The 19,024-nt window shown below is 35.7% G+C and overlaps 3 protein-coding genes across 4 annotated transcripts; 2 read left to right on the forward strand and 1 right to left on the reverse strand.

Annotated features, from left to right (window-relative positions):
* Window positions 1–1,954: 1,954 nt before the first annotated feature.
* On the reverse strand, window positions 1,955–9,873 carry LOC140759086 (uncharacterized). Its single transcript, XM_073095558.1, has 13 exons — window positions 9,847–9,873; window positions 9,662–9,680; window positions 8,876–9,042; window positions 7,361–7,391; window positions 7,258–7,271; window positions 7,107–7,157; window positions 6,296–6,365; window positions 5,395–5,461; window positions 5,222–5,289; window positions 4,901–5,024; window positions 4,107–4,146; window positions 3,037–3,104; window positions 1,955–2,334 (listed from the first exon to the last, which is right to left on the reverse strand). Exons 1-13 carry the CDS (start codon window positions 9,871–9,873, stop codon window positions 2,322–2,324), a joined length of 759 nt encoding a protein of 252 aa, XP_072951659.1. The 3' UTR covers window positions 1,955–2,321.
* A 275-nt stretch (window positions 9,874–10,148) lies between these two features.
* Window positions 10,149–14,924, forward strand: LOC140759302 (5'-adenylylsulfate reductase-like 5). The gene is made up of 4 exons (XM_073095826.1): window positions 10,149–10,625; window positions 13,311–13,492; window positions 13,609–13,733; window positions 14,204–14,924. Exons 1-4 carry the CDS (start codon window positions 10,452–10,454, stop codon window positions 14,629–14,631), a joined length of 909 nt encoding a protein of 302 aa, XP_072951927.1. The 5' UTR covers window positions 10,149–10,451; the 3' UTR covers window positions 14,632–14,924.
* Window positions 14,925–17,444: 2,520 nt separating this feature from the next.
* Window positions 17,445–18,840, forward strand: LOC140759723 (uncharacterized). 2 transcript variants are annotated; one of them, XM_073096355.1, is made up of 3 exons: window positions 17,446–17,647; window positions 17,750–18,261; window positions 18,431–18,840. In XM_073096355.1, exons 1-3 carry the CDS (start codon window positions 17,557–17,559, stop codon window positions 18,545–18,547), a joined length of 720 nt encoding a protein of 239 aa, XP_072952456.1. In that variant the 5' UTR covers window positions 17,446–17,556; the 3' UTR covers window positions 18,548–18,840. The 2 variants fall into 2 exon arrangements, with proteins under 2 accessions (XP_072952455.1, XP_072952456.1); XM_073096354.1 differs by having other exon boundaries at window positions 17,445–18,261.
* Window positions 18,841–19,024: the final 184 nt, after the last annotated feature.

Here is a 19,024-nt window from a genome sequence, read left to right on the forward strand (position 1 = left end):
AATCGAAATGGAAAGGCGACAAATCGAAATGGAAAGGCAACGGGAGGTTATTTTTCCCTTGTTTTTGAAATCCTTCTTTTAGTTCTATACTTATTAACCCTCTCTGGTTGTATGTGTGTATATGTGATTGCATGCAGAGGGAATTATTACGACTGCAACAAGGCTCGGGCCCTCTTCCCCGCTGCATTGGGCCCATTGAAAATGGTTTCTCTCTCTGCCTCTCTCTAGACTCTTTGGGAAGCCATATAATTTGCTTATGTAAGTATTTGATATATGATCATACAATGACGAGCATGCAGCTGCCATGAACACACAAATAGAAGCACATCAGCAAATGCAAAACTCGGCCCCTCTTTCCCAGTTCACAAGTCCCACTCAAAATGGTATCTCTCTCTCTCTCTCTCTCTCTCTCTCTCGCCTCATAATAACATAAACCAATTTTGTTGCTCCATATGCAGCTCCTACCGCGAGTACCCATGCAGTGGCAAGGCCTGCCCAATCTGTTCAACGTCAGAAACCTCGGCGGACCTCTGGAGCCGCCCGTGGTGCAAGGGCGCAGAGACAACGTCAAGTGTCACGGAAACTGCGTGGTCGGACTAATGCGAGTTAACGGAACTGTCTACTGTTTACTTGTTATGCTAGACAATTCTACAAACAAGTTATGTGCACATTCCGATATGTAGTCTTGTACAGTTTGTACTATTACTTTTGTAAACCAATCTCCGACAATTATGTTGCCCCAGCCACGTATCCGGAGAGTGGCTTCGGTGTGAGGACTAAGATTTGTCCACATTGCGGCATTTGCGTCCAGCTACTAAATACTAATATGACTGGTGCTGGTAAAAGATGAAGATGGAAACGTGAAGTGGACATTAGCACACAAGTAGTAGTTTCTGGTGTGGTTATGCATTCCGCTACTGATGATTGGCGATTCGAGTTGTTTCTGGTTCTGTTTCTGTGAGCTTTACGACTGTCTACTGTATACTACTTATTAGTCGCTTTTGTTCCTTTTCTAATACAATAAATTTACGAAAAGGCCCTCTGTCTAGAATAATCTTCTAAGATGGGGGGGGTTTATATTTGCGTTATTTAATTAATTATAAATCGATTTGTAAATGGCTCTTTTGTCTGTTAAACTATTAAAACTTTTAACTTATACGTGTCAAAAGTAATCTTAAATCATAGATTTTAAAGGGTGTCTATGGAATATAATTCCTGGAAGGGTACACTGGAAATATCAATTTTAGAGCGTTATGCATGCGATAAAAAATACCCCATAAGATAACTAAGGCCGCTTACTTACCCTTATTTAAGGCCCTTGTTCACTTTAGGAATGATAAATTTTTTGTTTTAGAATAAAACTTTTTATTTAAAAATAACGACTGAACACTATAATAATCTTATTATAAAATATAAATACTATTTATTAAAATTATATCTTATACGATACATTAACTCAATTACTAATTTATCTTTAATATATATCCCATCAATCTACTTTATATCAAATTAAAAATATTCATGATAAATTTATTAAAAAAACAAAACACACTTTTTTTTTAAATTTTTTTTAATTTTATTTTGTGTCACATCAAAAATAATTATTATATTCTTACTTCAAAATATAAATAAACATAATAATAATAATTATTTTTGTAAAATAAAAACCTTATTTTTTTTTTTAAAATCTATTCGAGGCCTTAAAGTTTCATTAATTTTAAGTGCGCCCACATAACCCTCCTGCAAAATAACCGCCTCTGACGGAAATAACGACCTTAATTACTACCTACTCCTCCTTCTCCTTGCATGAAAACATTGGACTCCAGAATAAAACCTGCCTGAGTAGAAGCATATCGGGTTAAACACTCTCTGTTTCCATCCTCTACTAGGCGGTGATCATGGTAACAGACGTTGGTTGTATGCATACATATAAAAACGACGAGCAGAAAACAAGTGCCACAGCCATCTGACATATGTGGATATTTCACGACTGAGCTGTTAATCTGTCATCTCAGACAATTTTACAAACAGCTTATACTCACTGATGCTGGTTAGGAGGACAAATGGTTGAAATTTGAAAATAAATAAAATATTGATTGAACTCCAGATCATCAACTCAGCGATCCTTTTTTTTTTCCATGTAAAATCCAACATAATATAATCCTTCATGTGTTTCAGCCGAAGTGCTAACAACTAACTAATGAAGACGGCTTCTTTTCTTCTGCTACAGTTATTCACTCCACTTATCAAATTTTGTATTCTCAACTTCTTTGTAAACTTGTACCGAGAAGCTACACGGTTGCGGCAAATGCAGATAGATGCTACTCCTTGGCCCTGAAAATGCATACATGCAAACCATAGAATGAATATCGGAGTACTCAGAGTGAAAAAGTAGGTCCCTCTAAAAGATATTAGAACAGAATAAGAAAGAAAAGAGCATGCTTATTGGGCTTCCCTAAGCAAAAATAGGATTTATGTGATGAAAGAAGCTGAGTGCATAAAGAAAATGAAATCAATTTTACACACACATATATGGAGAGAAAATGCATAAGGTGATTCCTCCAAGCACAGTCAATAAAGGGAGAAAATCACATAAAATATCACACTCATCAGCAAAAAGGTGGTTACATCTAAACAGAACTGAAAGGGAGAAAAACAAAAAGAGAAAACAATCGAGGAAAATCCTAGAAATCAACTAGTATGAAAATACAGAAAAGAACCAAAGATAGATTCCAAATTTTGTCTCTTAATAGCATAATAAGGTAGTTTTACAATTAGTTCTTTTAAACAATGTGATTACAAAATGTAGGTTATTTGTTACTTCCTTGGGAGATTCTGATGTTTGAGTCTATCAGTCTAACCATCTTCTACCAATGAGATCTTTATCATACTGTGTAAGCAGTACATTCGTGCAGCACAGCTGATTTTCTCAACAGGATAACAAAATTTTCTATCCTCATACTGTGTTAGCAGTAATGTCAAATCTTCAAAACGAGACCAATAAATCAACATGATAAAGAAGGGGTAAAAGAGTACCTAGTCATATATGAGTCATCAGTAGTATTTATGACAATCTCATCGCCAGCTTCCACAAACGGTGGTGCCTACAACATTAAAAGATAAAGTAAATGCTTAATGTTTTTGCTACAGAAACTTATGGGATATATTCTAGCAAATATTCAAGCAAAACATGAAATGTGGAAAAGAAAAGTAGTAACAATCTCAAATCTGTAAAAACGTATCTACACTAATTGGAAAAAATTAGCAGTAAGAAAATTAGTGATGTTCTATCCCAGCAACCTCATCCATTGTGACTTTGGTCAGGCTACCTCTTTATTAATAGAAGCGAACTTCAAACTTGAGGATTAGGTTTATTAGTGAAACAATTCGAGCTCTCATGTAAATGATAAATAACGCAAGTTTCTCCATATATCTTAATAAGATTAATATCACCACTAACCCTACACTTATTGGGCGTTTGATCATTATTATCCACACAAAAAACCCTTAGCTAGGTACAGTTCCTCTTACCATCTCTTAAGACCATCAGATTTAAACATCTACAATAGGCCTTTTTTCCTCTTCCCTTACCATCCTATTTTCCCATCTTCTCTTCTCTCTCACACCGCTAACATGATGTCTTCTATTCTTCCTCTTATCCTTCCTAGACTCGTTCATCCTTCTTCCCCTTTCCATGTGCATTACCATCCCCTTTTCTCTAGTTCACTGCCCTCACTTCCTTCAAAGTCCCCCTCACTTTCTCTCCTCCACTCTTTGCTTCTCTCTTGCCTCAGCTAGAAGTGAGGTTCTTAAGATCTTCACTTTATAGACTTCTGGTTTGTCAAGTTATGCAAGAAATAAAGAGGTAGCTCATGAGTCACATGGAATATCCCCCGCGCTCATGAGTCACATGGAATATCCCCCGCCCCCCTCCCCCCAACAAAAAAAAAGGAAAGAAAGAAAACAGAAAAAAAAAAAAAGCTCACCATAATTCTCTTCTCTAGTATCTTAATGAATGTACAAATAGATAAGAAAGTGAATGATCTGGGAATCAAAAAGCATTTTAAATGTATTAACATTCTAGACAAGTACTTCTATCAACTTACAAGCACAGTGAGACCATTATCCAGTACCACCCTTTTATACCTGCATTTCAAAGAGGTCTATGAGAAGATTTGTTAACAGAACATAAGTGCTAGCAAAATTCCTCATATATTCCACATTTTGGTAGCAGGAGGAATTACTGTAGAAACTAGCAATAGAATATCTTCAGAAGGCATCTTAGGCAATGCCGGGTTCACGGTTGATTATCATGTAAATGCATGCACAGATAATCACATAGCTAGGTTGGGATAATCACTTCTCCATAAGAGAGAACATATATTAAGATGAACATTTCCTCCATGGTTTTCATAGGATTTCCATCCTTATATATTCACATGATAGATTTGATTTCCAGACATAATAAATTCATTACAAAAAATTTTGGAAGACATGCATATCTTGTGAGGAGTTTGGGTGAGCAGTGAGAGCATTGTGGACATTTTGCATGCTGCATGTTTATACAACATGACTGAGGCATGTACCACCCATATTCATCCTATATAGGCGGCACAAGGATCCTTGTTGTGAAGGATCTTGATTTATCCACACTTGTCAGTTACAAATGCAATGATATAGATAAGTAGAATCAACTCAAAATCTAGGTACTCACTAAATGTGAAAAGATCATGGTGATCAAATAGAAAAACATATTTTATGTATGTTGAGGAAAAAATATTTCAACAACTTATTATACAGCAGAATTATGCCAATTGGATAATAGGTAGGCACTGACTTAATCGAGCTTATAGAAGAAAAAGAATCTTGCAACTTTTCAGAGTGATGCTATAGAACTTACTGAGGAGCAGCAGTTAGCCCTTTTGTGTTAGGCTGTGCTTCAACCACAGTACATGTTACTCGCTGAGGTACTGATGCAGACATTGGTCTACCGTCATAATATTGTAGAGTCACTGACATATCATCTGTTAAAATATAAAATATTAACACTTTTAACATCATAATTGACCAAAAAGCTAAGTGATGAATGAATCCATAACCACACCATCTATATGGTTGTGCATATTAGTCCCTTGCTGCCCCAAAAGTTACATGGAAAATATAAAGTACAACATCTTCCTGGTATCAATGATGTCCACAGTTTAACATTAACAATTATCACCTTTTAGGTATGCAGCAGATTTGCCAAATAATTCCTTGCGAATTTCCAATTGCTCAAATGTGCTGGGCCTGATAAAACAAGGATCAGCAATTAATCAAAGCACAAAATAACTCAATAAATAAGAACAAAAAGAATGAAAACAATGATCAAAGCAAGCCATGAAAGTAACTCACTCCATAAGCATGACAGATTCGCCTTCTTGATACAGATATGTGAATGATTTCTCTTCAACAAACACCCCTGATGACATTGGACATAATCAGAATTTACTTATCATCCTTTGAATGATAATAATAAATGTTCCTTCCATTTCACCAGGAGTAGAATCCTACACCTAAATCATATTAAGAGATTTTAATTCTATTTATTCTGGGGATAAACAAGTTAGGTCCAAGAAAACAATGACATTGCCTAACCTCATGTGCATCTGAGGAAAGCTACATGAAAACAAACCAGTTCGAACGGTAACAAACACTAAGCAGAAACCTTATGTGAACCGAATTCTTCCTTGTGACAATCGAAATGTTCCCGCTTTTAGGACATCTTTTAAATGAGTTCACAACTACGTTGACCATATATTTACTTGTTACTGCAGAAGAGTGTGCATGTCTTTCATAAACACAGCATAAACAATGGAAATGGATGAGCTGATGTGCAGCACTCTCGCAATGCTTTGAGACAGAGCAAATTGGCATGTGACAGGACAGGCAAGTGTGCTGTGAGCACCATGCCTACCGTTAATATAATGACATTACATAGATAAGCCATCATGTGTAGCATCAAGCTTTTGTACCTATTACAACAGTCAAATCAAGAGTAACAAGACCAACTTCTTGTTGGACATATGATTACTTCCAAATAAGAACAACTTCATCAAGCTAAAGTGCCTCAGCAGTATGCGATAGTGAATTCATATTAAATTGTTAATGATAGTACCACATAGTAACAAACAACCTCTGCGAACCAGAAAATACCAGAAAGAACATAGAACAAGGGTCTGATATTCAATGGGTAAAGCAAGGATATATTAAAAAGCTAGTTCTCAAAAACAGTTCTCGTAATATAGATGCATACGCTCAATAGCCTCATCAGTACGGAATCTTTCAGTTGTCTTGTTACCAGTATCAACATCTCGAAGTTCAACCTGTAACAGCCAAAATTGGACTCTAAGTTCTCGTTTATGAACAAAATACAATAATTGTATAACTAATAAGATTCAGAGAAGGTCAACTATGATGGGAACAAAGAAAGAAGATCCTGTAAATCTCTCTCATTAGTACATCAAGCCTAAAATCATTAAAACAATTGAAAAAGTCATAATCGGTAGTAACCAAAACATAGAAGTGATATAACTAGCCATGGCAGCTTATCTGATCAACCTGAAGCCCTGCAAAGTTTTCTATATCTTGGACCAATATTAAAACACAGATGACAAACTAGAGTCTTTAATCTCTATAAGAGAGACATGATTACACTTTACTTAACTGGAGTTGAAGTTTAGAAGATTCAATATTCATATTGATCTCATAAGCACATGTCCTTGTGTGCTTAGAGTTCTATCTATAGGCCAACTACTAAGATTTGCTCAAGTAAACACATATTCAAACTAGCACTTAAGAGGCAAAGTAGAAGATTGCTAGCTTCATTCGATGCTCAATTATATGCTACTCTAAGAAGTTTAGCAACAATCTGGTTCGCTTAACTATATAATCAGCTAGAATAAATGACCGCAAATCTATGATGCAACAAAGCAATAAATATATGAACAATTGCTGCAAGATGAGCAGTTCCTGTAAAAGGTAACTCATGAAAGATACTCGTATATTTTTAAGTTTACAAATAGGATAGCATTTTTAAAAATATGTATGTTACTCCTAGTTTTTACCTGTATGGTGGCTCCTCCTCTCCCATGCTGTGTATGCTGGGCTTTTAGTACCTGAAATAATATGAATAAGTCAACCTAAAGGAATCTGCAAATTAAGGAAATGACTGATTCTTATCAATGATGACACAAACTCAATGACTGGGGATTATACCTGATAAATACGCCCTATCAGTAGGATTCAATCAAATTGATGAGTAACAAGCCACAAACAAAAACCTTGAAGAAAGACAAAAGATTTTGATGTAAGCACAGACCTTTTCTTTGTATAACATTTCCAAGTCTCACCTGCACCGTGCCAGGATGAAATTATATAGTTAACAGAAAGTATGATAAATAATTAAACATGTGCATACTAGCAGCTAGTAGATAAACGATAGAACTCCAGTAGGGCAAATAAGTCAACTTCTGGAGACAGTTCAAGATAAATGCTGTCTTGTTGAAATTCTGCATTCTTATGATATAAAGAAAGAATACGTCAAAGATAAACTAAAGAAGTACATACAGTTCACGATTGATCACACCAAAACATATAATCTATCTCAAATTAGAATCTTCACTGCCTTAAATATCCAAAACTTATCCAACGAGGAACCCTAATACTTGGTCAACTTACAATTTACCTAAGAGAAAAATGCAAATAATGGAAAGAAAACAATATGAATACCCCCTCAACAAAAATTTTCATTTGCAAACTATGACCAACTTATCATCTCTCTTCCAAACTCGATCTTGTTCTAACTCCTAGTATATCAGTAGTTCTCTTCAGGCTCCAATAAGAGGAATGATCTTGTGGTGAGAAACAATGGAAAGACATAAAGTTGTAATTTTTTGTGAATCTACAACCAAGGGCATAGCCACGTTCATGGTGGGGGTGGGGGTGGGGAACATGGTCACTGGTCACCCCTCAAAATCCAAAACTATAGGCACTAAAGCAGAAAATTTGTGTAATTTTATATTTTGGCCGATATAATCTAAAATAATCCCTCTCTCACAATCAATACTTTACCTCATAGATTTTGTTACTTTGCAATTAAGAAAAAAGTGACAATCAAACTGATTAATCTCATTTCTTATGTGTAAGTTATCTCTATCTTATATTAATTTATCTTCCTCTTTACTATCTAATGTTTGAGCATCTAATTTGATCGAAATAATAAATTACTTAGTATATCATTACTTTATGTTTTCCTAATTTTTATTAATTGTTTATGAAAATTGTTTCAATGAAACATGGCTTAGCCTTTTGTCAAAAAAAAAAAAAAAATTGTTTATGAATATTATTGCTTGTATTAAGGTGTGCATTCTTGTTTATTTTGGTATAACTCCAAAAGATGTGGCGATCTGAATTTAAAATTTTAATATGGGTTCAAATGATAAAATTATTGTCCAACGATTTCAAAGTATGAAGCCTCATTGTGAAAATTTATGGATCATTATTAATACTTTTTTTTTTTAATATTTTGCCTGTTCTTTCTATGTTTTTCTTCTTAGAGTTTGCATGTTTCTATGTATTCATCTTTGGCCCCCTATATTGAAAAATCCTGGCTCCGCCACAGTGTACAACTACCATCTTTCCAATTAATGCAAGTAAACATAAAAAAAAAAAATCCACACTGCATTTGCCTGTTCCTGGGCGTTATTCATAACCCGATTATTAAAACAAAATGAAAGTAATATGCATCGATTTTAACCCAATGCACCGGTTTTTCTAAACCTAACAGCGAATGAAAAGATATCAAGAGAAGGGAGATAAAAGGTTACATCGGTACCGAGAACTTTAGCGCCTCGGATCTGGGTTGCGGCCCATGGAGCGGCGAAGGTGGCACGAGGCAGCGATCCTTTTGGAGTTCGAGCTGTGAGTGTTGTAGTCGACCGACGATGAGGAGACGGAGCTGGAGATCGGGGAAGACGGAGGAGGAGGGTTTCCAATAGTTTTCTTCTCATCGTCTGCATTGGAGCTCGTTAGAAGAGAGCCGGAGTCCTAAACCCCAGAATTCTCTCTCCCTTTCCCTATCTATTTTTATTAAATAAATATGTAATTTTAGAAAGTTGGGGATTCTTAACCATACGTGATGACCGGGCCGGGTCGGGTTTGGGCCACCCCAGATTCTGGCCGGGTTTTGTTTACGGTTCGACCCACTAATCACTCGTACTAGGTAGGATTCAAGTCTTATCAGAATATTCTAATATGTTACTGTCCACTTATTCATTACATATTAAGCTTAGATTTAAATAGTGAATCTAACATAATGAGTTAAATATAAAAATTATAAATTTTAATTATCTTTCATAAAAACATTCATATATATATTAATATATAATTTACTAATATTCAACCTTGGATTAAAAAAAATTATAGAAATAATATGCTTGTAGAGAGGTTTTTTTTTCATGTTATATTAATTTGTTACTTTGAGCTTAGATATATTATTTTTATATTTTATTATTATAATCAAAGTGTTGGGCTGTATCCCTCTTATTTCTTTCATTTATTTATCAAATCATCTTTAATAAATAATAAAACCTCATCCATTGTATTTACGATACAAAATCACCTCTTCTTTTATCCGAAGTCTGAAATTTTAAACAGTTTATAAAGTTGATTAAAAGTATCAATTAATACTAATACTTTTCAAACGAAATTAGTCTCTTTACTAATTAATATTCTTTCTGTACGTGATTTATAAATTAATAACAAGATAATTCACAAGCCAAAAGTTCTCTCGTCTCAGATTCTCACCACAAGATCTGCGACTTTGAAGGACATTGAATGAAACCGTTGGTCAAGCTTCGAGACTAAATTAACCGATCTGTCAAGAATTATATATAAAAATGTTAATTTTATCCCTTGATAGATCTAGAATTCACTTGGACGTATCAAATCATCGCTCCCCCAATCAAAAAAATTGGAAGACGTAGGAATACAAAATAAAATTTAGGCGTAAATGGATATAAGAAAAAAGAAATCTAAAAATATGATCCTGTCGATATATATCTAGATTGCATTTATAATGCGTGGGGTCCAATTTTTCACATGTTCGAGCTTGGGAAAAGTAGAAGGGGGTGGGTTTTGTTTGGTGAGAGGTCTGGATTGGCGGAGAGAAATTAGAAGGGCGGTAGACGAGAGAGCGACGGAGACAACTACCGAAGAGAATCTTTAGTGGAGGGCCAAAGATCCAAAGAAGAAGAAGAAGAAGAAGAAGAAGAAGAAGAAGAAGAAGAAGAAGAAGAGAGGGAGAAGCATCGAAAATGGCTAATTTAAGGAGGGTCTAAAAGGGGGAAGTTTTTTTTTTTTTTTTCTTTCGAGATCTCCTCTCCTGTCAACCTGTTCACCTCCTTCATCCGATGGCCGCGTCGTCTCTACGCCTCCTCGTCTCTCTTTTCGTCGTCGTCGTCTTCTTCTCCTTCCCTAGATCCTTGGCTGCGCGATCATCTCTCTGCCCTAGATCGGACTTGGGTTTCCTGGATGATGTCAAATCCCAATGCCCTGTCTGGATCGACCGGTCTTTGCCTCTGGAGGTATTGTTTTCTCTTTTGCCTCTTCGTGGATGCCTGCAAGATCTTGTCTTTTGATGATTTTCGTGGTTAATCGTTCTTATTGGCTGATGGGCTTCCTCCAAAATTGCGTCTTAGTCATCATGTTTCTTGTCTTCCAGATTTGTTACTAACGGAATCTTGGGGTTTTTTTTCCCCGCTTGTTTACCTTATCGTATTCGCGTCCGATAAGGGGCTTCTGCCCTCTTCGGCTCTTTTAGATTAACAGGGCTGCATATTTACACTAGCTGTCATGGGATCTATGCGATTTTTTTTTCTCTCTTGTTTGAACTCCATCATATTAGCAATATGGCACGATTAATCGCATAGTTTCTTTTATTTTTATTTAATGATAGCTTGTTTATACATCTGGAGTCATCGACCACCGTGTTTCGATAGAATGAAAGAATAACATGCATATGCTATTTACATTAGTACTATCCGATCATATTGTGTGATGTTGGGTTTGTTCCATGGATGGTAGTTTATTCGCAGAATATCTTTTCCATAACGTTTAAGTTTATGAGTATTTGGCTAGTTATTTCTGCTATGCAGTGTTTGTGCTTCTTGCAAGTTGAAATGTGACAAAGAAACTAGATATATTACTTCTCTTGATGTTAATATTGGTTCCTACTTATTCTGGATGCGATCAAGAACTCTAGTGGAATTCATGGTAAGAATCATATAGTATTCATATATTGATGCTACGTAGTAAGAGAGTAATGCAAAGATAGCATGCAAGTAGTAAGGAACATCTACATGGTTTTCAGTATACCAGAAGAAATAGAAGATCAATAATTGAACATGGACGTGAATGAGGAAATCTAGTGTGTGTGTGTGTGTAGTGTTTCCTTTTCTTTTACAAAGAATGTATTGTGGACATTCAATTGTATCTGATAAAGAAGCATATGATTGTATAGTTTTATCATGTCTTTTGTAAAGAAAGCCTTTCCTTTATATCTTGATCTGAATTATTGATGATTCTGTGGATCATGAGGTCATTCTTTGTAGATCAAATATATAGGCTTTGATGAAATTATCCAGTCTTCACTTGTGGTGATACTTGTGCATAGTGTAGTTGTGATGTCTCTATAAAGCTGTAATGTGTGAATGGGGACTACCAGCTATTGAGGTGGTCGTATTTAATTTATTGAGAGATGTCACAGTGCTGTGCATGTTACTTACTTGAAGGCCTTCTTGGTATATTGTTTGGTTGCAGTGCGTCAATCCATTTCCTCCTTGTGCCTTTTCAGCAAATTAGATACTATCCTTGCCCTTCCTTTAGGATATGTTTGTGTGTCAGACCTATGCTTTATGCACGACCTCATGTCCTGCCCTACTGTCCACTCTTGGACCTCATGAGGTCAGATCACTTGACTATCAGCTGCAGCGAATCATTAAACAGTGGCAAGTGAAGTTAGAAAAAATATAAAAGTCCAAGTTGTTTTGTAAAGAAATAAAGATCATAGTGGAGATGTAAGAAGCATAAAGTGTATGGAGTAGAAATTGTTTAGCTAGAATGTTGGACTTTTGAAATGGTAAGGATCTAGTACTATAGATCTACATGCCTTCAGACTAGGGGTGAAACGGATCGGATAGTGCTCAACCCATATCCGGATCCGTATTTTTAGTTCGGATACGGATTCGGATACAGATATCGGACGGATAGCAAAATTTAAAACCATATTCTTACTAAACGGATACGGATAATTTTCGGATAAAGGATCGGATCTTAAACGGATATTGATTAAATTTAAAATAATTATAATATTTTATTTAAATATAATTAACACAAAATTATTAAGAGTTTTACAACAAATAATTTTTTTGTATGCCAAATATATAAAATTAGAGAAATTAATCTCTATAAATAATATATAATGTATTATTAGTAATAATATTAATACTTACTATTTAAATAAGCAAACTAAAAACTGTAAATCATTTAAAAAATATGCGGGTAAACGGATATCCGATATCCGTATCCGAATCCGAAAAATTTATCCGACCCGTATCCGATTTTTTTTCAAAAATTCTATCCGTATCCGAATTCGAATCCGAGTCGGTTAGAAATTTTTTATCCGAATCTGATCCGAGTCGGATCGGATAGCGGGTCGGGTCGGAGTTAATCCGACCTGTTTTTACCCCTACTTTAGACCATTTGTTTAGCCAATGGATTTGTTATCTATGATAAAGATGATAATGGAGATGTTTGATGCACAACGAGTGAAATCACTTTTGGTTATCAAGAATTTTGAAATTTTTAAGAGAAATAGGGTCTTCCATATTTTGCGTCATCTGATGCTAATGATTTAGTTGATTTATGCATCAAGTGACATACGTACCCAATGATGTTGCATGGGCTTGTTTTTACTATATGGTTGGGTTATACTAGATATTTCAATCTTCTTCTTTTTTTCCTCCTAATTCCCCAAACTATAATACAAGATCAATTTAATTGAATAAATTATTTAATCTCTACTGTATGTAGTGTAAAAATAAGAATGTAATTACTATACTAAACATAAATACGTAGCATTAATGGTGGGGCAAAGCTAGCTAGAATTTACAATATGATGGAATTTCTGATGATTGATTTTACTTGATGTTCTGTAATGATTTCATTCTTTTAGAGTCAGACGAAGAACTTATGATTTTTGCCTTTTGAAGGTGAGTGGTGAAACCCTTGACAGAGAGTTGGGTCTTGCTCAGAGAAATACTTATACCTCTGTATTTTTCTATGCCTCATGGTGTCCATTCTCGAGCAATTATCGACCCATTTTCAATGTTCTCAGCTCCATGTTTCCTAACATAAGGCACTTTACTGTTGAAGAATCCTCTGCAATGCCAAGGTATGTGATTGGTTAGCTTCTCTGATTTTCCTTTGTTGCAGTGATGCATCATTTGACCCCTTTCTCTGACAGTGCTGACATGATTATTGGAATTTTTTTTCCTGTATCCTATGCAGTGTGTTTTCAAGGTATGGTATTCATAGCTTTCCAGCTATTCTGCTTGCAAACAAGACGTCAATGGTTCGCTACCATGGCATGAAAGATCTCAGCTCTCTTGTGGAGTTTTACAAAGAAACTACAGGTAGATTCCTTCAGCTAATTTAGTTTCCTTCATATTGATTGCATCAGAATATAAATAGTCCACTTAGTTCCCAGGTTTTGCTCTTTTCTTGGAGGCAGATGAGAAGAAAAGTATTTGTTGGGATTTAGTTTATTCTTTATTTTGGAGTTCTAAGAGGTTTTTACAGAAGTCCTTTTCTCTCCTAGACCAGTATAGTGGCCTTTAGCAAATATCAGCTCACCTTGAGATATACACACTTCTTGATAATCTAACATCAACTAGCTATTTGGGCATGCAATATGTTTTTATATCCTATAAATTGGTATGACTTTCAAAATCTTCTGGATTTTTCAGGACTTCCTAGATAATCAATGTATGAACTGATTTAGAAAAAGAAATACAATCTATATCTGCACCATTTCTAATAGGGTAATACATCTTCAATTGTGCTTCTTTTCTATACTTATATTTTGATATGCTGCTTTCTCCAGGTCTTGATCCAGCTGCATATTTTGTCGTCGATAAGTTAAGTGATTCAAGAAACATGAGATCACGGTGGTCACGAGATCAACCATTACGGGATATAGTAACTGATGAACCTTTCTTAGCACTTGGTGTACTTTTTGTCATTCTGAGGATGATCATACACTCCTTCCCGGTGGTTTTCTCCTGGATGAGGGCTTTCTGGGTCTCATATGCCTGGCATCTGAACTTATGGGTTATTGGTGGATCAAGCCAGCTTTTGGAGCGAGTACTGCATGCAGTTGATATTAAGAGGCTTTGGAGCAAGATTAGGCTATTTAACAAGACGAGGAACTTTAGGAAAGGGGCAAGTAACGCACGAGTCTGGGCTTCCTCGCTCACTTCCGTTTCTCTGGGTGAATCCTCCTCCTCAAGAGTAGCTCTTTCCAACTCGTGATCTCAGACTTTGACTTGATGACAGGGGGAACAAGAAAGCGTCTCAATGTGTAAAATCTTATTATTTCCTCCAGTTATGTAACTGTACCTGTGCCTGTTCTGTTTGGTGTTGGCACATGGAAAGGCATCATAGGCATGTAAATTTTGAGGACCTCAATCTTTTTGTATATTAAGTGCTGTAGTCTGCATATACTGAAGAAGAAGGTTCTGTAGTCTGCATTGCTAATGACATGCACAATCGCTCTGGATCTTCAGTATAATTACCTTGCAATGAAGAAGAACTCCTTTGGAATATGTTGTAATTCTTCATTTACTTTGTACACCACGTCAACATTAAGTTATTTTCCTCTCATGCTTAAGTTATTGTCCTGAAGTCGAATTTGACTGTTTTGTCTTTTTGAAAGCACCTCCACAGAAAGTTCAATTGCCTTGGGATTTCGTACGTGTTCGAAGTTCAGAAGCAGTTGCAGTTCGAGGGAACTTGTGACCTCTCAACTGATTGTACAATCCTCTCAGGTATGCATGACTATTTCATTCTTATAGAGGAAATTTTGGAAGCGTAAAGAATAGAAAAGTCGATGTGCCAATTAGCTTTATAGCTTCTTTAATAGATTCCTCTACTGTCTGATTTCATGTTTTTTAGATGTATCATTTCAGTCATGTTGAATGAGAAATATCATAACCACCATTCATCTTCTATTGACCCAACCCTTCATTTCTCAAGAGAATTTAGTTATATTATGGTTCAATCATTAATGTTCTCCCCTGTCTCATATGCAATTGACTGTCTGTCTGTCTGTTGCTTTCTGATAGCTTCATTTTTTTACCTTTCCATTTCTAGGATTGGAGCATTCTTTTGTCGGCTATCGTTGTCATCTGATACAAGTTTTTCCCAATTTTTCATCTGTTCCAGTTAACTGTATGGTTTCTTCCATATTTTTCAACCCAAGCTATATTTTCCTTAGTGCTAAATTTGTGCTTCTGTTTTAATATTTAAGGCTTCTTGGACCAAGTCATTTGCAAGGTTGCTGTCAATCTATTACATCCTTTATATTCATATGCTATCAATCTCTTTTTTGTTAATTAATCTCTCTTTGCCGAAGTGAGGATAAGATCCCAGTTTAAAAACAGGGTTTACTCTTCTAAATTCTCTTATTCGTACCTTCTTAAAAGGTAATATTTGCATGTTTTATCATTCAAAACACGTATTTGTGCATGGATTCTTCTCAAACTTACATGTTATCTATTCATCTCTTATCTTTGTTCACTCATGGAATTAGTATAAATTTATTTCATTATAAGCCACTTTATACGAGTATATAACTGGATAACAATTTATTTTAATACTTCTTTCTTTTCTTCTCCTTCATTTAATATTTTTATATTGATTTATTACTATTTTATTGTCAAAAGACTCTCTTTCTCTATTCTCTTCGTCTATCCATTATAAATAATATTTTAATTATCCACATTAAAAATAATAATTGAACTATTATGCGAGTTTAAAACTAAACGCCATGGAAAGCTATAGGTTTTGATCTCTAATTTATATTCCCTGGGCAGTGTTTCATACTAAGCCATCTCTTATCCATAATTTGGTCAATAACTGAGTGCAGATAACGAAGTAGATGCTTTGATTGAATCTAACTTTAATTCAACTTTTTGGACGGTGGAATTAAAGCTTTATTTGTCTTACGTTTTTAGCACATGGCCCCCCTCAAAAGCTCCTTATTTGTTTGTACACCTTTCTAAATTTCAATTTTTTTTTACAGGTATGCCCTCCAAAAGATCCTTATTTGTTTTTATACTCTTCTAAAAATTCGTATTTTCTTAAGTACCTTTCAAAGCCTATTACGATACTGTATGCTAAAATCTGAGTCTTTTAATAGATGAAAAAGATAAAAATGTCCTTAATTGAGAGAACATATGTAAAATCTGAATTACTTATTTGCATATATACCCCTTTCAAGTCGATATTTATATATATCTCTGTTAGAATATTTTATATTTACATATGTTTTTCTTGAAACCCTTCTTCTTTTTTGTTCGGATAGCCCTCAAACTAACCATTATTATAGATTTTATAGGTGTACATATAAATATAAAATTTTAGAAGCATACATATAAATATGCAGTCCAGAGGGGTATACAAATAAATACAGAATTTGATAAGGGCCTATTCGTGCACAAAAGAAACCCATAATATCTCATTTATCATCGTTATCCTCCCCATCCCATCTCTATCAGACTCGATTCTTTCCCAGGACTCAAGCAAACCAAACCCTTGCCTTGAGAGAGTACACTTGCAGGAGAAGGAACAGAGAGGTGTATACACGTTTGGTTGGCAATCAGGTGATCTTTACTTGCTTTACTGGCTTGTAGATCTCCCCAAGTACCAATCAATTGGGGTCCTGACAAGCTTTAAGCCAACAAGAGCCCTTAAAAGAATCAATTAAGCCCAACTTTGAGAACTAATTTGTATGATTTAATCTAATTATATATTGATAATCCTCGAAGCAGACGAATCGGATACGATACTCTTGGGATAATAAAATATGAAGACCAATTAGCTTAGACCTTCCAGGGATAAGATATTCTCCCACCTGCTTTAAAAAAAAGTCATAACTGGTGGGACCCAATGGACCTTTCTCATTTGTCACTTGTAGGAAGGATAAGCCCACAAACAAACCTCCCCCCCTATAGCAAGAAGACAGTTGCTATGGGCTGCCATTAGTTTGCCAAGAAGAAAAAAGAAATATTAGATATATATATATATATATATATATATACATATATATACATATATATCACATGAAGCCCACCACATCAAAAGAAAGCAACCCTCTCTGAAGACTCAATGATAACATCTCACACTACCAAATCCTTTACCTCTATATGACTCCAACCTCCACGCCTCTCACCATTAATGGAGAAAGCTTCCATAGAGATGAGCCTAGATGAGTGGGAGCTCCTCCCTGACAACAAGAGCTATAACCTGGGTTGTTTCAACCATGATGGTAAGGACTTCTTCTCCAAGGAGCTCTTCTTTGACCCCAAGGGGATCATAGACATGAATTACTTCATCTGCCCATCTCACCCTTCTCATTGTATCCTCCAAGGGGACACCAAGCAAGCACTTGTGCCTCCAATCCTCCCAGACCCAGTTGGTGAGGAGACCCAGGACAGTGGACCAAGCAAAGAGTTCAAGGATATACAGGAAGTGGTGTCTCAGGTCTTCTTCAAGAAGATGGAAGAGAATGAATTTGTTGACATGAAGATGGAATCTCCCAAGGCTAGCAGTAGGGTGGTCATGCCACAAGCTGATTCTGATCCAGTGTTGTATGATGAGGGAGAGGAGGAGGTGTGCAAGGCTAAGGAAGTGGTAGCATCAAGTGATGAGGGTATAAAGATGGAGGAGGACTGCAAGGGTTCTGAGATGAAAGGAGAGCCATGTTTGGGAGGCATTGGTTTTGGTATCTGGAGGTGGAGAGTGACAGGAATTGGCGCACTTTGCTCCATAGGGGTGGCAGCTGCTACCATATGTATCATTGTACTGGGTGGCAAACAAAGGCAGAAGCAGCAGCAGCAGCAACACCAGAAGATCAAGTTTCAGATCTATTCTGATGATAAGGTTAGATTTAAATATATATCCTTGATAGACAATGAAAAGAGATAATTAACGAGAGTAATTTGGATGAAAAAAGAGCCCGATAACCGCATTTAATCGGTATTTTATCGTCACCAGCCCTTGATATATGTGTTGATCTGCTAACTGGATTATCTGAAATGTTGGATTGCAGGGAATTAAGCAAGTGGTGCAGCAAGCCTCAAGGCTGAATCAGGCAATGGCAGCAGTAAGGGGAGCTCCAATGACAAGGGCACACATAACATTTGGTGGATATTATGATGGAATTTGATCACCTTTGCCTGCCTGCAAGGATCTGATCAGATAGATGCTGTAATTTGTAATATTGATCTGTACATGGAACAAAATATATGTAGTAGAAGAACTTCTTGTACACTCCCCTGGATGTTTATGGAAGGGGAAATGTATGCCGTTGGATGTTCATGTAGGTATTGGGGGAAATTGATTATAGACAGGTTATTGCTATATTTGATTTGTAACACAAATTATTTAGTCTGTTAAAGGGTACTTTGAACTGTACCACTAATTAAACAGAGTTAAATAGAAAATTAATTCAACTAGGAAGTGTTTCTGAATAGTATTTCAGCAATAACTACCATTCCTCCTTATATATACCTTCTGGTCATCAAAGACTAGAGCAAAAAGAAAAAAAAAATCTACCATCATTTATAAGAACAAAGAAGCATTCAACAATGAAATGAGGATGTGGCCATAAGAAGCCAACAAGAAGGGAATCAGTCCATTTCAT

The sequence above is a fragment of the Typha angustifolia genome, chromosome 4, assembly GCF_048772165.1.
Source record: "Typha angustifolia cultivar Huaian chromosome 4, ASM4877216v1, whole genome shotgun sequence".
Taxonomy (NCBI): Eukaryota; Viridiplantae; Streptophyta; class Magnoliopsida; order Poales; family Typhaceae; genus Typha; species Typha angustifolia.

What these genes read in the sequence shown, in the direction of transcription:
- LOC140759086 (XM_073095558.1), bottom strand. Translation starts at nt 9,873, where the DNA reads ATGTCCTTCAAAGTCGCAGATCTTGTG. An exon ending in GAGGAGGAGCCACCATACAG is followed by an intron (nt 6,366 to 7,106) that starts GTAAAAACTAGG and finishes TGGCTGTTACAG; the next exon opens with GTTGAACTTCGAGATGTTGA. An exon ending in GAATCTGTCATGCTTATGGA is followed by an intron (nt 5,290 to 5,394) that starts GTGAGTTACTTT and finishes TTGTTTTATCAG; the next exon opens with GCCCAGCACATTTGAGCAAT.
- LOC140759302 (XM_073095826.1), top strand. Translation starts at nt 10,452, where the DNA reads ATGGCCGCGTCGTCTCTACGCCTCCTCGTCTCTCTTTTCGTCGTCGTC. An exon ending in ACCGGTCTTTGCCTCTGGAG is followed by an intron (nt 10,626 to 13,310) that starts GTATTGTTTTCT and finishes TGCCTTTTGAAG; the next exon opens with GTGAGTGGTGAAACCCTTGA. An exon ending in GTTTTACAAAGAAACTACAG is followed by an intron (nt 13,734 to 14,203) that starts GTAGATTCCTTC and finishes TGCTTTCTCCAG; the next exon opens with GTCTTGATCCAGCTGCATAT.
- LOC140759723 (XM_073096354.1), top strand. Translation starts at nt 17,557, where the DNA reads ATGGAGAAAGCTTCCATAGAGATGAGCCTAGATGAGTGGGAGCTCCTC. An exon ending in AGATCTATTCTGATGATAAG is followed by an intron (nt 18,262 to 18,430) that starts GTTAGATTTAAA and finishes GTTGGATTGCAG; the next exon opens with GGAATTAAGCAAGTGGTGCA.